Source organism: Nerophis ophidion, linkage group LG21 (assembly GCF_033978795.1).
Source record: "Nerophis ophidion isolate RoL-2023_Sa linkage group LG21, RoL_Noph_v1.0, whole genome shotgun sequence".
NCBI classification, from domain to species: domain Eukaryota; kingdom Metazoa; phylum Chordata; class Actinopteri; order Syngnathiformes; family Syngnathidae; genus Nerophis; species Nerophis ophidion.
The window spans coordinates 43,651,596-43,671,059 of NC_084631.1; the positions used below are offsets into that span (position 1 = coordinate 43,651,596).

The 19,464-nt window shown below is 41.7% G+C and overlaps 1 protein-coding gene across 5 annotated transcripts in view; it reads left to right on the forward strand.

Annotated features, from left to right (window-relative positions):
- The first annotated feature begins 523 nt into the window (after positions 1–523).
- Positions 524–19,464, forward strand: part of hivep1 (HIVEP zinc finger 1) — a 196,635-nt gene continuing 177,694 nt past the window's right edge. The window contains exons 1-2 of one of the 5 annotated variants that reach the window (XM_061882709.1): positions 524–630; positions 12,348–12,496. In XM_061882709.1, coding sequence (XP_061738693.1) covers positions 12,457–12,496 — 40 coding nt within the window. In that variant the 5' untranslated portion in view covers positions 524–630; positions 12,348–12,456. Of the gene's footprint in view, positions 631–10,807; positions 11,051–11,090; positions 11,246–11,524; positions 11,694–12,347; positions 12,497–19,464 lie in introns of those variants that run through there. The other 4 variants (XM_061882705.1, XM_061882708.1, XM_061882706.1 and 1 more) reach the window with 4 other exon arrangements.

Here is a 19,464-nt window from a genome sequence, read left to right on the forward strand (position 1 = left end):
TGAAAATTATTTGCATATATATATATATATGTATATATATATATATATTACATGCATACATTGCACATTGTTTTTCTTTGCTGGGAGGTGATGACACATTGTATTTTTTGCAAAAGGCCTTTTAGAGTGCAGACAATTATGTTCCTTTAAAATACAATTAAATAAAAAAAGTTTCTGTATTATTCAAATGAGCTCATTGAAGTTGTTAAAGCAGGTGAAGCAGGTGAGTCATCAAGGCAACAATGAGCCATGGGAGCCCCACTCAAGTCCTTAAAGTGACAGTGGGTGGCTGTCACACAAGCACTTATTAATGATAATGCATCGCTGCTTTAGTGTTGCAGTGCAATAAATACTTCTACGCCGGAAAAGCTAAAAAATAAAAAAAAGGCTAAATTGGTCGTTTTATATTTAGTACTTGGAATTAGCACCTTGGGTCTCGTTAGTAAAAATGCATAGTTGTTTTTTTTTTTTGATAGGAGTGAAAGCGGGCAGGTGTGTGTCGTCACGGGTGTGAAGGTGTTTGGACGGATTTTCTTAAGGAGACCATTTTCACTCTTGGACAGAAATAGCCTGACCTTTGTGGTTCTGTGATGTGTCATCGCCGGGCCGCATCATGGTGGGCACAGAGAGGTAGGAGGATGGAGATAAGAAATACTACTACGTCATGACTTTGGTTCATTACTGCAATGGTCCCCAACCACCGGGCCGCGGCCCGTTACCAGGCCGCAGAATAATTTTTTTTTTTTTATTAAATCAACATAAAAAACACAATATACCATTTGGGAGTGGTTGTCATGTGACTATCTCAGGATACTGCCCAAAATGACAGCGTCAGGTGGAGTAAACGAGCTCATTTACAAAAGTTTAGTTACTTTTTTTAACAATTAAATCTCATTTTCAATATGTTTTAAATTGTAATACTTTAATAGGGTGTCTAACATTACAGTTCAACTTTTCTTACTGGATTATTTTAATAATCCAGGGTTGCAGGTTCGATTCCCGCTTCCGCCATCCTAGTCACTGCCGTTGTGTCCTTGGGCAAGACACTTGACCCACCTGCTCCCAGTGCCACCCACACTGCTTTAAATGTAACTCAGATATTGGGTTTCACTATGTAAAGCGCTTTGAGTCACTAGAGAAAAAGCGCTATATAAATGTAATCCACCTCACTTCACTTCACCTGCGGGATGTTCCAAATAAGCGTTTGATGAGCATCACTCAACTTTCTCAGTCTTTTTTGCCTCTTGTGCCAGCTTTTTTCGAAACATGTTTTCCAGCTCCAAATTAAATGTTAAATTAAAATTAAATATCCTGTCTTTGCAGTCTATTCAATTGAATATACCGAAGCAAATTATATTTATATAGCGCTTTTCTCTAGTGACTCAAAGCGCTTTACATAGTGAAACCCAATATCTGAGTTACATTTAAACCAGTGTGGGTGGCACTGGGAGCAGGTGGGTAAAGTGTCTTGCCCAAGGACACGACGATAGTGACTTAAATGGCAGAAGCGGGAATCGAACCTGCAACCCTCAAATTGCTGACACGGCCACTCTACAAACCGAGCTTTGCCACCCCAATTGAATATAGGTTGAAAATTATATGCATATATATATATATATATATATATATATATATATATATAGCTCGGTTGGTAGAGTGGCCGTGCCAGCAACTTGAGGGTTCCAGGTTCGATTCCCGCTTCCGCCATCCTAGTCACTGCCCTCGTGTCCTTGGGCAAGACACTTTACCCACCTGCTCCCAGTGCCACCCACACTGGTTTAAATGTAACTCAGATATTGGGTTTCACTATGTAAAGCGCTTTGAGTCACTAGAGAAAAAGCGCTATATAAATATAATTCACTTCACTTCACCTCACTACACTTACAAATAGTGCACTAACCACAAAAAACTCCCTTTTTCATGACAAAGAAGATAAAAAAAAAGAAAATTAAAAAAAAAAGGACACCCCCCCACCGGGCCGCGGATACAAAAAGGTTGGGGACCACTGCAATACTGGATGCTTTTGGTGTGTGTGTGTGTGTGTGTGTGTGTGTGTGTGTGTGTGTGTGTGTGTGTGTGTGTGTGTGTGTGTGTGTGTGTGTGTGTGTGTGTGTGTGTGTGTGTTAGTGTGAAAGTTCAATAATGAGGTTCCTAGAATTAAATGAAGAATATCCAACCGCCTAGGCCGGTGTTTTCAACCACTGTGCCGCGGCACACTAGTCTGGTGTGCCGTGGGAGATGACGTCATTTCACCTATTTGTGTTAAAAATATTTTTTGCGCAAACCAGTAATTACAAACCGCGTTTCCACATGAGTTGGGAAATTGTTGTTAGATGTAAATATAAAACGGATTACGGTCACGCCTATGGTTGATGTTTTGTTTTGGTCATGCTGTGTTTAGTTTTAGTTCGGTGCGGCGTCTTCAGTAATGCGGACGTTGTACCGATCCGTTGTGGTGAAGAAGGAGCTGAGCCGGAAGGCAAAGCTCTCAATTTACCGGTCGGTCTACGTTCCCATCCTCACCTATGGTCATGAGCTTTGGGTCATGACCGAAAGGATAAGATCACGGGTACAAGCGGCCCAAATGAGTTTGGGTCTCTCCCTTAGAGATAGGGTGAGAAGCTCTGCCATCCGGGAGGAACTCAAAGTAAAGCCGCTGCTCCTCCACATGGAGAGGAGCCAGATGAGGTGGTTCGGGCATCTGGTCAGGATGCCACCCAAACGCCTCCCTAGGGAGGTGTTTAGGGCACGTCCAACCGGTAGGAGGCCACGGGGAAGACCCAGGACACGTTGGGAAGACTATGTCTCCCGGCTGGCCTGGGAACGCCTCGGGATCATGGATGAAGTACTGACTGTCCAGAGTCGAGACCCAGGATGGACCGCTCGTCGGGACCCAGGATGGACCGCTCGCCTGTATCGGTTGGGGACATCTCTACGCTGCTGATCCGCTTGAGATGGTTTCCTGTGGACGGGACTCTCACTGCTGTCTTGGAGCCACTATGGATTGAACTTTCACAGTATCATGTTAGACCCGCTCGACATCCATTGCTTTCGGTCCCCTAGAGGGGGGGGGTTGCCCACATCTGAGGTCCTCTCCAAGGTTTCTCATAGTCAGCATTGTCACTGGCGTCCCACTGAATGTGAATTCTCCCTGCCCACTGGGTGTGAGTTTTCCTTGCCCTTTTGTGGGTTCTTCCGAGGATGTTGTAGTCGTAATGATTTGTGCAGTCCTTTGAGACATTTGTGATTTGGGGCTATATAAATAAACATTGATTGATTGATTGATTGATCCCCCGGGAAGAGCTAGACGAAGTGGCTGGGGAGAGGGAAGTCTGGGTTTCCCTGCTTAGGCTGTTGCCCCCGCGACCCGACCTCGGATAAGCGGAAGAAGATGGATGGATGTTTAGTTTTTTTGGACATTTAGTTCTGTTTTGCATTTCCTTGTTTGTCTTACCATGGCAACTGATTTAGTTTTCTGTCATGTCGGATCATGAGTTTTGTACGGCCATACTACCCCAATCTGGTTAGTACTTGGATGGGAGACTGCCTAGGAGCACCAGGTGCTTTTGACCCTTTGGACTCTTAAGTTCCTTTTTTTTTTCACTCCCTGTTTTGTTACCATGACGACCAATCAGTTCACCTGTCTTGTCTCACACCTGTTTTCACTTATCACGTTCATTATTTAAGCCACAGTTACCAGCTAGTCAGTCTGGCAACATCGCCTCATTCACGCCCTCGATTATCTGCTTCGTGCCTTGCAATGCTGTCTGTTTTGTCCACGTAAGTTTTTGTTATTCATGCCACTGCGCAAGTGTTTTTTTGTTTCATGTTTGTAGTTTGTAGCCTTTGTGCCAGTCTTTTGTTTCATACCCCAGTTTTTTGTACGCGCTTTTTGTTTTTAGTTTTAGTGTTAAAATAAAGATGTCTTTACCTCCACGCCGTTTCCACTCAATTCGCTTTGCACCTCGGGAAAACAAACCAAGACCAAGTCCAAGCTTGACAAATACAATGATTTGCAAATCCTTTTCAAGCCATATTCAGTTGAATATGCTACAAAGACAACATATTTGATGTTCAAACTCATAAACTTATTTTTTTTTGCAAATAATAATTAACTTAGAATTTCATGGCTGCAACGGAGATGCTACCTCAGTAGAAGCATTTAAGTCTCACCTTAAAACTCATCTGTATACTCTAGCCTTTAAATAGACCTCCTTTTTAGACCAGTTGATCTGCCGCTTCTTTTCTTTCTCCTATGTCCCCCCCTCCCTTGTGGAGGGGGTCCGGTCCGATGACCGTGGATGAAGTACTGACTGTCCAGAGTCGAGACCCAGGATGGACCGCTCGTCGGGACCCAGGATGGACCGCTCGCCTGTATCGGTTGGGGACATCTCTACGCTGCTGATCCGCTTGAGATGGTTTCCTGTGGACGGGACTCTCACTGCTGTCTTGGAGCCACTATGGATTGAACTTTCACAGTATCATGTTAGACCCGCTCGACATCCATTGCTTTCGGTCCCCTAGAGGGGGGGGGGGGTTGCCCACATCTGAGGTCCTCTCCAAGGTTTCTCATAGTCAGCATTGTCACTGGCGTCCCACTGAATGTGAATTCTCCCTGCCCACTGGGTGTGAGTTTTCCTTGCCCTTTTGTGGGTTCTTCCGAGGATGTTGTAGTCGTAATGATTTGTGCAGTCCTTTGAGACATTTGTGATTTGGGGCTATATAAATAAACATTGATTGATTGATTGATTGATCCCCCGGGAAGAGCTAGACGAAGTGGCTGGGGAGAGGGAAGTCTGGGTTTCCCTGCTTAGGCTGTTGCCCCCGCGACCCGACCTCGGATAAGCGGAAGAAGATGGATGGATGTTTAGTTTTTTTGGACATTTAGTTCTGTTTTGCATTTCCTTGTTTGTCTTACCATGCCGACTGATTTAGTTTTCTGTCATGTCGGATCATGAGTTTTGTACGGCCATACTACCCCAATCTGGTTAGTACTTGGATGGGAGACTGCCTAGGAGCACCAGGTGCTTTTGACCCTTTGGACTCTTAAGTTCCTTTTTTTTTTTCACTCCCTGTTTTGTTACCATGACGAACAATCAGTTCACCTGTCTTGTCTCACACCTGTTTTCACTTATCACGTTCATTATTTAAGCCAGGTAGTCAGTCTGGCAACATCGCCTCATTCACGCCCTCGATTATCTGCTTCGTGCCTTGCAATGCTGTCTGTTTTGTCCACGTAAGTTTTTGTTATTCATGCCACTGCGCAAGTGTTTTTTTGTTTCATGTTTGTAGTTTGTAGCCTTTGTGCTACTCTTTTGTTTCATACCCCAGTTTTTTGTACGCGCTTTTTGTTTTTAGTTTTAGTGTTAAAATAAAGATGTCTTTACCTCCACGCCGTTTCCACTCCATTCGCTTTGCACCTCGGGAAAACAAACCAAGTCCAAGCCTGACAAATACAATGATTTGCAAATCCTTTTCAAGCCATATTCAGTTGAATATGCTACCAAGACAACATATTTGATGTTCAAACTCATAAACTTATTTTTTTTTGCAAATAATAATTAACTTAGAATTTTGAGTTTATTGAGTGTTGTTAAAAGAAAAGGTGATGTAACACAGTGGTGAACATGCCCTTTCCCAACTACTTTGGCACGTGTTGCAGCCATGAAATTATAAGTTAATTATTATTTACAAAAAAAACCCATCAAATATGTTGTCTTTGTAGCATATTCAACTGAATATGGCTTGAAAAGGATTTGCAAATCATTGTATTCTGTTTATATTTACATCTAACACCATTTCCCAACTCATATGGAAACAGGGTTTGTATATATTTGCCCGAAGATCCCACATTTTTTGCAAATCCCCATTGAAATCAATGGGAAATTCTTCAAAGTTGCACAACTTCCACATTTTCATCTGATTCCAACTGTTCCAAATTCAAAATATTCCAGCTGTTCGGGAATTGTGTGGTTTATTCCAGCAATTGTAAAAAAAATTCCATGATTTCCCATAATTCCAGATTTTCAGGGACATTTTTCCCAATCAAAACGAATTGGCCCTTTTTCAAACTTTCATAATTTCCACAACTTTCAACCGATTAAAATAATTCCACCTTCAACATGTTCCAACCTTCTGGAAAATCAAACTATCATTTTTCTAAGTTCAAAAAAATTCCAGGATTTTCCAGAATTCCTGCTTTTCCGAACCTCTATTTCCACTCTTTTTTCTAGCGACTAATCCTTCCACATTTTTCAACACATTTCAACCGTTCTATCGTCAAAACATTTCTCTTAATCAGGACAAAAAAACTAAATTGTTTTTGGAACTGGAAAAATTCCTGGTTTTCCCGAAATACCAGGAATACCATAATATGATTTTTTCAATTCAACATGCTCCTACATTAACATTTCTTGACCGTTTTTTAAAATTTCAACACCAACCATTCCAACTCATTCAGACTATTCAATTTTTTTTTTTTTTTTACCATTTTCCAAAAAAATTCCCGCTTTTCCCGAAGTTCTCACATTTGTTGTATATTCCCATTGGAATCAATGGGAACATCTTCCAAGTTCCACAACTTCCACATTTTCATCTGATTCCAACTGTTCCAAATTCAAAATATTCCAGCTGTTCGGGAATTGTGTGGTTTATTCCAGCAATTGTAAAAAAAATTCCATGATTTCCCATAATTCCAGATTTTCAGGGACATTTTTCCCAATCAAAACGAATTGGCCCTTTTTCAAACTTTCATAATTTCCACAATTTTCAACCGATTAAAATAATTCCACCTTCAACATGTTCCAACCTTCTGGAAAATCAAACTATCATTTTTCTAAGTTCAAAAAAATTCCAGGAATTTCCAGAATTCCTGCTTTTCCGAACCTCTATTTCCACTCTTTTTTTCTAGCGACTAATCCTTCCACATTTTTCAACACATTTCAACCGTTCTATCGTCAAAACATTTCTCTTAATCAGGACAAAAAAACTAAGTTGTTTTCGGAACTGGAAAAATTCCTGGTTTTCCCGAAATACCAGGAATACCGTAATATGATTTTTTCAATTCAACATGCTCCTACATTAACATTTCTTGACCGTTTTTTTAAATTTCAACACCAACCATTCCAACTCATTCAGACTATTCAATTTTTTATTTTTTTTTACCATTTTCCAAAAAAATTCCCGCTTTTCCCGAAGTTCTCACATTTGTTGTATATTCCCATTGGAATCAATGGGAACATCTTCCAAGTTCCACAACATCCACATTTTTCATTTGATTTCAACTGTTCCAAATTCAAAATATTCCACCTGTTCAGGAATTATGTGCTCTACTTCAACATTTGTAAAAAAAATTCCAGGATTTCCCATAATTCCACATTTTTCACCTTCAAAATGAATTGGCCATTTTTCAAACTTTCACCATTTCGACATTTTTCAACCGCTTAAAATCATTCCACCTTCAACACGTTCCACCATCCTGGAAATTAAAACTATCATTTTTGCAAATTCCCAAAAATTCCAGGTTTTTCCTGAATTCCTTCTTTTCCGAACCTCTATTTTCAACCTTTTTTCTGGCTACTGTTTTTCACACATTTTTCAACCCACTTTAACCGTTCTACCGTCAAAACATTTCTTTTAATCAGGACAAAAAAACTAAGTTATTTTTTTAACTGGAACAATTCCTGGTTTTCCCGAAATACCAGGAATTCCGTAATACTATTTTTCAATTCAACATGCTACTACATCCAAATTTCTTGACCGATTTTAAAAACGCCAACACCAAACATTCCAACTCATTCAGACCATTCAAATTTTTTACCATTTTCAAAAAATTTCCCGTCTTTACCCAAATTCACACATTTTTTGTAAATTTCCATTGAAATCAATGGAACATTCTTCAAAGTTGCACAATTCCCACGTTTTTCATTTGATTCCAATTGTTCCAAATTCTAAATACTCAGCCTGTTTTTGGAATTATGTGCTCTACTTCAACAATTGTAAAAAAAATTCCAGGATTTCCCATAATTCCTTTTTTTCCCCTCTCCCATTCAAAATGAATTGTCCATTTTTCAAACTTCCACAATTCCCGCATTTTTCAACAGAATCAAATATTCAACTCATCCTGGACTATCAATTATCAATTTTCCAACTTCCAAAAAATTCTAGGAATTCACATTTTTTCAAACGCATTTTCCACCATTTTTTCTGTCGACTAATCCTTCCACATTTTTCAACACCTTTCAACCGTTCTATCGTCAAAACATTTCTCTTAATCAGGACAAAAAAACTAAGTTGTTTTTGGAACTGGAAAAATTCCTGCTTTTCACAAAGTTCCAGGAATTCGATAAAACCATTCCTCAATTAAAACTGTTACTAAATCTGGAAAATTTGGGGAATTTGTCAAGGGAAAGCCTGTTGGAACGGTTTGAATCGGGTGAAAAATGTGGACGGTAAAAATGACAAAATCTGGAGAAAAATAATAATATTAAGTTGAAGAATAAAAATAGGTGAATTTTGGTGTTAAAAAAAAAACATTTATTGTGTGAATGCTCCAAAGCAGGGGTGTCCAAACTTTTTCCACTGAGGGCCGCACACAGAAAAATTTAAGCATGGGGGGCCGTTTTGATATTTGTCATTTTTTCAAACCATAACAAAATATATGATTTTTTTTTTTCTACCTTGAGGGCTCCTGGGGACCATAAATGGTCTAACTCATTAAAATGTTAAAAACAAGTCAAATTATTATTATCTTGTTTTAAATTTGATTCTTACAGTAAATCTCTACAGTATATCAACTTCAGGTTGATATAAATTTAAAAAAAATATATATATATATTTTTTAATGCCTTTTCTGTCAAAGACAACTTTGTTCTTGATCTGAGCCGAAGATGTCGTGGCTTGTGCAGCCCTTTGAGACACCCGTTATTTAGGGCTATATAAATAAACATTAATTGATAGATTTTCATGATAAAACTGAGATATGCGGTATTTCCCCCACTGCCCAAAGCATTCATAAAGCAATATTTAATGTGAAGTAGAGCCTCGAAAAGATCAATAATGCAGGACACCATTTATTTTGATTTATTATTATTTTTGAGGTATTACTGTGAAAAGATGAATAAAATCCCATTAAATATATTTAGGATCCAAAAGGTGCCCCACTCATAAAGTCATAGATTTTTATATATATATATTTTTTTATTACTTTCAACACTTAAGTTACAAGATCAACTTCAGATATATCTGTTGATTTGAACTACTTTGAACTATTATTTTGTTTGTTTTATGCTCTTTTGTCCAAGAAAACGTTGATGTATTTGTATGGCATTCACACATTATAATGCAATATTTTCCAAAGAATTTTTTTTACAGTGAAATATTTCGATTAATTGGAGCTTTGAATAAGTTAATAATTCCTTATAACATTGTTTTTTTTTTTGTATTTTTTGAGCAACGGCAAAAAAAAAAAAAAAAAGAAAAATAAAGATAGACAAAAGAAACAAAAAAGTGCCTGCATGGCAGCTTTGTGTAAACATTGCAACTTTCTAGTTGATTTTCACCTCATTTTTTCAATGTTTTTTTAAAATAATTTTTGCAATAGCATTTCTAGAATGTGTGGCAATTAGCTGCGGGCCGCACTTTGGACACCCCTGCTCCAAAGCATTCACACAATAAAGTCTCAAAAAAAATTCTCTGAGTTGTAATTCATATACTTAAAATAAGATGATCTCCTTCCATCCATCCATTTATCTACCGCTTGTCCCATTTGGGGCATTTAAAAAATATATACCGCATTTCCTTGAATTAATTTAAAACCTCTTCTCACTCCTGCGCTTACCAAAGGGCATGCGGTAAAAGTAAGCATGTACAAATTATTTTAGAACCTCTTCTCACTCCGGCACTTACCAAAGGTATGCAGTAAAAATTTGAGTGTGATGTAAGCATGGACCTTAAATCCTACTGAATAGCTCTTAATCTTCTTCCCTTTATGCAATTTCAGTATTAAAATCAGCCTCCTCCATTCTGAAAATGATGAGAGTGGACGTCACGAGTTTGACCCGGTGGTAATAATAAGCATGCACTAATTATTTTGCGAAGCGAGTTTGACCCGGCAGTAATTGAAGGCAGGCGCATACTATATGCGGCAATTCAAGGAAATATGGAATATTTAAGTAGTTTAACATATTTTTTTTGGAACGGGGCTCCAAATACAATTCTGCCCAGGGCCCCAGTTGAGTGTTGTACGACCCTGGCGGCAGATTTGAGTGGCATGTTTTTGATTTGGTTGACATATTTTACACTACTGAATTAATTTGAGCTCAAACCAGAAAGGGACAAGCGGTAGAAAAATGGATTGACGGAAGCTTGGGTCCTACTTCGCCTCGTTTTAGAGGTGACAGTAATGCACAACACATGGCGGAATAATACCTGAACCATGTGAACAGGCACGCGCGGTCGTTTCCTTTCTTTAATTAATTTTTTTATTAGACATTATTGTTTAACGACAGTGCTTGTGAATAGCTCCATACACAAGGGCTCGGGGTAAAAAAGAAAAAAGCCGAGCAGAAAGGCCCGCCATTGTGTCCCCGCCGCGGGGAAGTTAGTGCATGGGAAAGCCCGGGTTGGTGGCGGCGGAAGGACACAACGTGACCTGACAACAAGGAACCTCCGGGAAAACCGTCAATCCTAAACTATGCACCGAGGAGAGAGAGCTGGGGTCCATTAAGGGGAGTCCGCGTTCAACGACGCGGCGTTGCAACGCCATTCTAGACTAAAATAAGCCTCTACTCCTCGCGGGTGGCATTTTTTAATTATTGTCTTTATTCCAGGCGGACAAAAAGAACGAGCGTGGGTGTTATTTCCAGCGAAGAAGCAGCGTGCCGTCGTGTCTCGTGAGCCCCCCTTTAACGCCCCCTTGTAGCTCGGAGGCGGAGACGGGACCCCCGGTGACGTCAGTGGGCCTGTCTGTTTCCTGCAATAGAAAGTGAGGGAGAAGGTGAAGGCAGAAAACCAATCTCTTTTGTCGCTTTAAAAGGTATAAACAGCTCGTGTGAGTATGGCGGAAGCTCCTAGCGTGTGTTTTAGCGTGTAAAGACGTGGGCTTTTTTTAAAAAAAATTCTATTTTAGTCAGGCATGTTACGAGTCGCTCGTTGTCGGCGGCTCAACTTTCCTCGCGCCATTGTTTTATTTTTTGTTTTGTTTTTTCGCCGCCTTTCCCCCCCTTTCTGCTCCAAGCTGTAGTAGGTAAGCTGGGGTCTATTTCTATTTCCCCTCTGTGTGTGTGTGCGTGGGTACTGCGTGGACTTGTTGGCGTGAAGGCAGCGAGGGGTTTTCCCTGGCTCCTCCCACTCGCGCAGGGCGTGTTCACGTGTCGCCAGAAAATCGGCAATTTGCATTGTGTCCCCTTTCGGCTGCGGCAATTCGGCCAACCATGTTGCGTTCAAATGCATCCGTGCGTTAGTAATCACCTGTCGGTGCATTCTCTTGTTTTTATTTGTATTTTATAGCAGCAGGGTGTTTCCTCCAAAAATCACACAGGAGAGAGGGAGTGAGAGAGAGAGTGAAAGAGAGGGAGGGTGAGACAGGCAAGGCTGGCTTTTGCAGACAGACTTGACAGGCAGACAGGCGTGCATGTCTCCCTTCTCCACGTCGTCGGGAGCTGCTGTGGAGTTTTTGCGTCCCCACCCCCCAGGTGAGAGGATTGTTTGTGTTTGCATGGGGGGGCTTGTAAATAAAGATGGATGGTACAAAAGCTGCAGATGATGCTCTCATCCGATGATGTCATCGCTCCGGCGCCACATGTAGCAGCAAAGTGTATGGAGAGAAAAATGCATCCACTTGTAGTAAAGTGTTATGTAATCACCGTGGAGGGCAAACAAAGGAAGCGCTGCAACGTGCAGGTGTTGCCGTACCTTTTTTTTTTTTGAAGCCGGTTTGCACGTCTGCTTTTGAATAAGAATAGTAAAAAAAAAAGAAATGTGCAAATGATGGCACACACGTGACGATAGTTGTCCTCTGTGTCACCCTCAGCGCACAAAGCTTTTATTGTGTGCATCTTTCATCCTTCGGCGGGCACCCACCCACATGTCAGTCAGGCGGGTTTGGCCCCACGGTCCCGGACTAAGGAGTGACATATAGCGGCCGACGCGGCGGGTAAGCGGTCGAAAATACTCACACGTCCACGGCCCCCGAGAGGCACCTGTTAGAGGACCGTAACCTCAATCGGCAGCTTTGTCCTGGACGAGCACGCAGCTGCCGAGTGCGAAGTACAAGGCCGGCACAGTGTGGCGTTTAAGCCAAGCACATCCCTACTTGACACCTGTTTTTGTTGTGTTTTCTGTCGCAGATGTACGCCGATGCCGCCGTCACCGCCACCTCGGGTCTCAGCTTCCCTCAAGGCTCGGCAGTAGAGGCCCGTTTTTCCCAACATGCACTTGTGAACTGAGGTGGGAAAGATGCCGCGCACCAAGCAAAACAACCCGAAAAATCTAAAAGGTGAGTTTGCAGTCTTTTTTTTTTCCATTCAACGCCATCTTTGAGTGGAATTGCCACGGCACAGGGTTTCTGCAGGTCATTAAAGGCCTACTGAAATGAGATTTTCTTTTTTAAACGGGGATAGCAGGTCCATTTTATGTGTCATACTTCATCATTTGGCGATATTGCCATATTTTTGCTGAAAGAATTTAGTAGAGAACATCCACGATAAAGTTCACAACTTTTAGTGCTGATAAAAAAGCCTTGCCTGAACCGGAAGTAGCAGACGATGTGAGCGTGACGTCACGGGTTGTGGAGCTCCTCACATCTGAACATTGTTTACAATCATGGCCACCAGCAGCGAGAGCGATTCGGACCGAGAAAGCGACGATTTCCCCATTAATTTGAGCGAGAATGAAAGATTTGTGGAGCTCCTCACATCTGAACATTGTTTGCAGCCCTTTGAGACACTAGTGATTTAGGGCTATATAAGTAAACATTGATTGATTGATTGATTGATTACAATCATGGCCACCAGCAGCAAGAGCGATTCGGACCGAGAAAGCGACGATTTCCCCATTAATTTGAGCGAGGATGAAAGATTTGTGGAGGTCCTCACATCTGAACATTGTTTACAATCATGGCCACCAGCAGCGAGAGCGATTCGGACCGAGAAAGCGACGATTTTCCCATTATTTTGAGCGAGGATGAAAGATTTGTGGAGCTCCTCACATCTGAACATTGTATACAATCATGGCCACCAGCAGCGAGTGCGATTCGGACCGAGAAAGCGACGATTTCCCCATTAATTTGAGCGAGGATGAAAGATTTGTGGAGCTCCTCACATCTGAACATTGTTTACAATCATGGCCACCAGCAGCGAGAGCGATTCGGACCGAGAAAGCGACGGTTTCCCCATTAATTTGAGCGAGGATGAAAGATTTGTGGAGCTCCTCACATCTGAACATTGTTTACAATCATGGCCACCAGCAGCGAGAGCGATTCGGACCGAGAAAGCGACGATTTTCCCATTATTTTGAGCGAGGATGAAAGATTTGTGGAGCTCCTCACATCTGAACATTGTATACAATCATGGCCACCAGCAGCGAGTGCGATTCGGACCGAGAAAGCGACGATTTCCCCATTAATTTGAGCGAGGATGAAAGATTTGTGGAGCTCCTCACATCTGAACATTGTTTACAATCATGGCCACCAGCAGCGAGAGCGATTCGGACCGAGAAAGCGACGGTTTCCCCATTAATTTGAGCGAGGATGAAAGATTTGTGGAGCTCCTCACATCTGAACATTGTTTACAATCATGGCCACCAGCAGCGAGAGCGATTCGGACCGAGAAAGCGACGATTTTCCCATTATTTTGAGCGAGGATGAAAGATTTGTGGAGCTCCTCACATCTGAACATTGTATACAATCATGGCCACCAGCAGCGAGTGCGATTCGGACCGAGAAAGCGACGATTTCCCCATTAATTTGAGCGAGGATGAAAGATTTGTGGAGCTCCTCACATCTGAACGTTGTTTACAATCATGGCCACCAGCAGAAAGAGCGATTCGGACCGAGAAAGCGACGATTTTCCCATTAATTTGAGCGAGGATGAAAGATTTGTGGAGCTCCTCACATCTGAACATTGTTTACAATCATGGCCACCAGCAGCGAGAGCGATTCGGACCGAGAAAGCGACGATTTTCCCATTAATTTGAGCGAGGATGAAAGATTTGTGGAGCTCCTCACATCTGAACATTGTTTACAATCATGGCCACCAGCAGCGAGAGCGATTCGGACCGAGAAAGCGACGATTTTCCCATTATTTTGAGTGAGGATGAAAGATTTGTGGAGCTCCTCACATCTGAACATTGTATACAATCATGGCCACCAGCAGCGAGTGCGATTCGGACCGAGAAAGCGACGATTTCCCCATTAATTTGAGCGAGGATGAAAGATTTGTGGAGCTCCTCACATCTGAACATTGTTTACAATCATGGCCACCAGCAGCGAGAGCGATTCGGACCGAGAAAGCGACGATTTTCCCATTATTTTGAGTGAGGATGAAAGATTTGTGGAGCTCCTCACATCTGAACATTGTATACAATCATGGCCACCAGCAGCGAGTGCGATTCGGACCGAGAAAGCGACGATTTCCCCATTAATTTGAGCGAGGATGAAAGATTTGTGGAGCTCCTCACATCTGAACATTGTTTACAATCATGGCCACCAGCAGCAAGAGCGATTCGGACCGAGAAAGCGACGATTTCCCCATTAATTTGAGCGAGGATGAAAGATTCGTGGATGAGGAAAGTGAGAGTGAAGGACTAGAAAAAAGCTTCACGGTGGCAGAGGGGTTAGTGCGTCTGCCTCACTATACGAAGGTCCTGCATTCCTGGGTTCAATCCCAGGCTCGGGATCTTTCTGTGTGGAGTTTGCATGTTCTCCCCGGGTACTCCGGCTTCCTCCCGCCTCCAAAGACATGCACCTGGGGATAGGTTGATTGGCAACACTAAAATGGTCCCTAGTGTGTGAATGTGAGTGTGAATGTTGTCTGTCTATCTGTGTTGGCCCTGTGATGACGTGGCGACTTGTCCAGGGTGTACCCTGCCTTCGGCCCGATTGTAGCTGAGATAGGCGCCAGCGCCCCCCGCGACCCCGAAAGGGAATAAGCTGTAGAAAATGGATGGATGGATGGATGGATTTAGTAGAGAACATCCACGATAAAGTTCACAACTTTTGGTGCTGATAAAAAAAAGCCTTGCCTGTACAGGAAGTAGCAGACGATGTGCGCGTGACATCACGGGTTGTGGAGCTCCTCACATCTGAACATTGTTTACAATCATGGCCACCAGCAGCGAGAGCGATTCGGACCGAGAAAGTGACGATTTCCCCATTAATTTGAGCGAGGATGAAAGATTTCTGGATGAGGAAAGGGAGAGTGAAGGACTAGAAAAAAAAATAGACAAAGGGCAGTGGGAGTGATTCAGATAGGGAAGATGCCGTGGGGTCGGCAGGATCACTCGGCCAGGCCCAACCGCAACAAGGGATAGAGCCATACCGCTTTGAACCCGACGCTGACGGTGACAGTCAGGAGGACGCATATTGATGCTGGAGTAGCACATGACATAGATCGCCTTGGAGGTTTTTTCCTTGGACTCAGACTAGACCTCTGCTGAGGGTCTAGCCTTGGACTGATATTTTTTTACCCCCCCTTTCCTAATGTCACCCTTATCTTTTTAAGGAGCGCTGTAACCGGCTGATCCGTCGGTGGTCTCGTCTTGTCCCCCCCCCCCTGTAACGTGTGTCTGCTCTTAGCGGGACTGTGCCGGAAATGTAATTTCAGTTCTGATGTGTCTTGTACATGTTGGAACGGACAAATAAAAATGATTCTGATTCTGATTCAGAATACAGAATGGTAAAATGTTTTTTATTAACACACATAAAACACTGTACTTTGTGTGTGTGGTCCAATCCAATCGTGTTCGCTTGACATCTCTGTTCCGTAGTAAAGCTCGACTGTCATCTTTCGGGAATGTAAACAATGAAACACCGGCTGTGTTTGTGTTGCTAAAGGCGGCCGCAATACACCGCTTCCCACGTACAGCTTTCTTCTTTGATGTCTCCATTGTTTTCTTCTTACAAGTATCATCCCTGCAGGATGAGGAATAGCTAAACATGCTTCACTACACAACATCGGAGGATACAATAGCTCACCGCCGATCTACACCTAACATCCACTGTAATGATACCAACTGCAGGAGCGTATCTAGTCGATACTATTATGATTACAGCGATACTTTTTATGGTCACAAAATCTTATTTCCCTTTTTTAAAATGTATATTATGTTTATAAACTCAGGAAATATGTCCCTGGACACATGAGGACTTAAATTATGACCAACTTGGTATCAGACTGATACCCAAATTTGTGGTATCACCCAAAACCAATGTAAAGCATCCAAACAAGAGAAGAATAAGTGATAATTACAATTTAACAGAAGTGTCACTAGAACATGTTAAAAGAGAAAGTAAGCAGATATTAACAGTAAATGAACAAGTAGATTAATAATTCATTTTTTACCACTTGTCTTTAATAATTGTAACAAAATAATAGGTGTATAAATGACACAATATGTTACTGAATAGTCCGCAGACTAATTAGGAGTGTTTGTTTGCTTATAAAAGAAAAGTTGTCTCCTATATTCACTATAATATTTAAGGACAAACTTGCAATAAGAAACATGTTTAATGTGAACTAAGATTTTTTTGTTAAAATAAAGACAATAATGACATTTTTAGTGGTCGCCTTTATTTAAAAAAGTATCAAAATAGCACAAATATAGTGTGACTTCACTACATTATACTACTTTTCATTTAGTTTCACTTGAAAAGCCCCCTATTTTTAAAGTGTGATTTAGTTAAGGTCACACTCTGCAAATAGCTAAACAAACATCAATATAAAATGTCAATATTTTTAAGACCTCTACAAATATTGGACATCTGGAAGTGCAGTTTTCCACCCAATTGAAAAAACTGGGTCAGGTGGTTTATTTAGGTTTTTTTGTTGTTGCAAATTGCAATTGCATGAAACCTATTAGTGCCTCTAAACATCGAATTTAATGTTTTTTTTAAATCCATTTAGGTTGTTTTATTTTCACAAAATCCATTTCATGACTCTTGTTGCTTTTTAAAGGGCTACTGAGAGCCACTACTAGCGACCACACAGTCTGATAGTTTATATGCAGACATATATACTGTATATATGTATGTATATATGCATAGATATGTTTTTATTTATTATATAATATATTATTACTGTATACTTTAAAAAGCATATATATAGTATGTATGTATATATGTTTTTTATTTATAATATATTATACACTGGGTGTGAGTTTTCCTTGCCCTTATGTGGGCCTACCGAGGATGTCGTAGTGGTTTGTGTTGTGGTTTGTGCAGCCCTTTGAGACACTAGTGATTTAGGGCTATATAAGTAAACATTGATTGATATATCAATGATGAAATATTAACATTGCAACACATGCCAATACGGCATTTTTAGTTTACTAAATTGCATTTTTAAATTCGGCTTTCTTCTTTGATGTCTCCATTATTCATTGAACAAATTGCAATAGATTCAGCCACACAGAAGTCCTGAATACTGTGGAATTTTGCGATGAAAACAGACGACTTAATAGATGCTGGCACAAAATGTCTTCTACAATGTGTGACATCACGTGCACGTGTCATCATAGCGAGACGTTTCAGCGCGAAATTTAAAATTGCAATTTAGTAAACTAAAAAGGCAGTATTGGCATGTGTTGCAATGTTAATATTTCATCATTGATATATAAACTATCAGACTGTGTGGTCGCTAGTAGTGGCACATATACATACATTATATATAAACACACATATATATATACATATATGTATATATAATGTATATAAATGTGTGTATATATACAGATATATATATGGTGTGTATATATATATAATGTGTGTGCATATATATACATATATATATATATATATATGCGTAGATAGATAGATATACCGGCCCCCAGACACATTTTTTTCTCTAAATTTCACTCCCCGAGTCAGAATAATTACCCAGGCCTGGTATACACACAAAAACACATCAGAACCTGTAAGATTTGCAACTTCAGTTGGATGTCGGTAGACACGGGGAATACCCGGGAGTCTTCTGCTGAATCCGGAGAAATTGGCAAGTGTGACCTTGCGTCTGTGGAGGAGGTCTACCTAGCATGTCTTGTTGTCCTTACAATGATTGCTTTTGTCTCTGTTACCATGCTTTCTTAATGTCTTGTACAGAATGGGTTTAATACTTAAAGTGGTGTCATTTTTAGCTGTCCAGTTCAATTACTGCTACTTTTTTTTATGGTAATCTGACACCATGAGCAAGAATGGTCAGTGCAAGGCAATGCTAATAATACCACTGTGGCCTCCTGTTTCTATTGTGATTCACCAGGGGTATAAATAGGCATTTTTAGGAGAGACTTGTTGACTTGTTTACCTTCCCGGTAAGGTTTATTCAGGTGTACTGGAGAGGAGGCTACGTCGGATAGTCGAACCTCGGATTCAGGAGGAACAGTGTGGTTTTCGTCCTGGTCGTGGAACTGTGGACCAGCTCTATACTCTGGGCAGGGTTCTTGAGGGTGCATGGGAGTTTGCCCAACCAGTCTACATGTGCTTTGTGGACTTGGAGAAGGCATTGGACCGTGTCCCTCGGGAAGTCCTGTGGGGAGTGCTCAGAGAGTATGGGGTATCGGACTGTCTTATTGTGGCGGTCCGCTCCCTGTATGATCAGTGCCAGAGCTTGGTCCGCATTGCCGGCAGTAAGTCGAACACATTTCCAGTGAGGGTTGGACTCCGCCAAGGCTGTCCTTTGTCACCCATTCTGTTCATAACTTTTATGGACAGAATTTCTAGGCGCAGTCAAGGCGTTGAGGGGTTCCGGTTTGGTGACCGCAGGATTAGGTCTCTGCTTTTTGCAGATGATGTGGTCCTGATGGCTTCATCTGACCGGGATCTTCAGCTCTCACTGGATCGGTTCGCAGCCGAGTATGAAGCGACCGGAATGAGAATCAGCACCTCCAAGTCCGAGTCCATGGTTCTCGCCCGGAAAAGGGTGGAGTGCCATCTCCGGGTTGGGGAGGAGACCCTGCCCCAAGTGGAGGAGTTCAAGTACCTAGGAGTCTTGTTCACGAGTGAGGGAAGAGTGGATCGTGAGATCGACAGGCGGATCGGTGCGGCGTCTTCAGTAATGCGGACGTTGTACCGATCCGTTGTGGTGAAGAAGGAGCTGAGCCGGAAGGTAAAGCTCTCAATTTACCGGTCGATCTACGTTCCCATCCTCACCTATGGTCATGAGCTTTGGGTCATGACCGAAAGGATAAGATCACGGGTACAAGCGGCCCAAATGAGTTTGGGTCTCTCCCTTAGAGATAGGGTGAGAAGCTCTG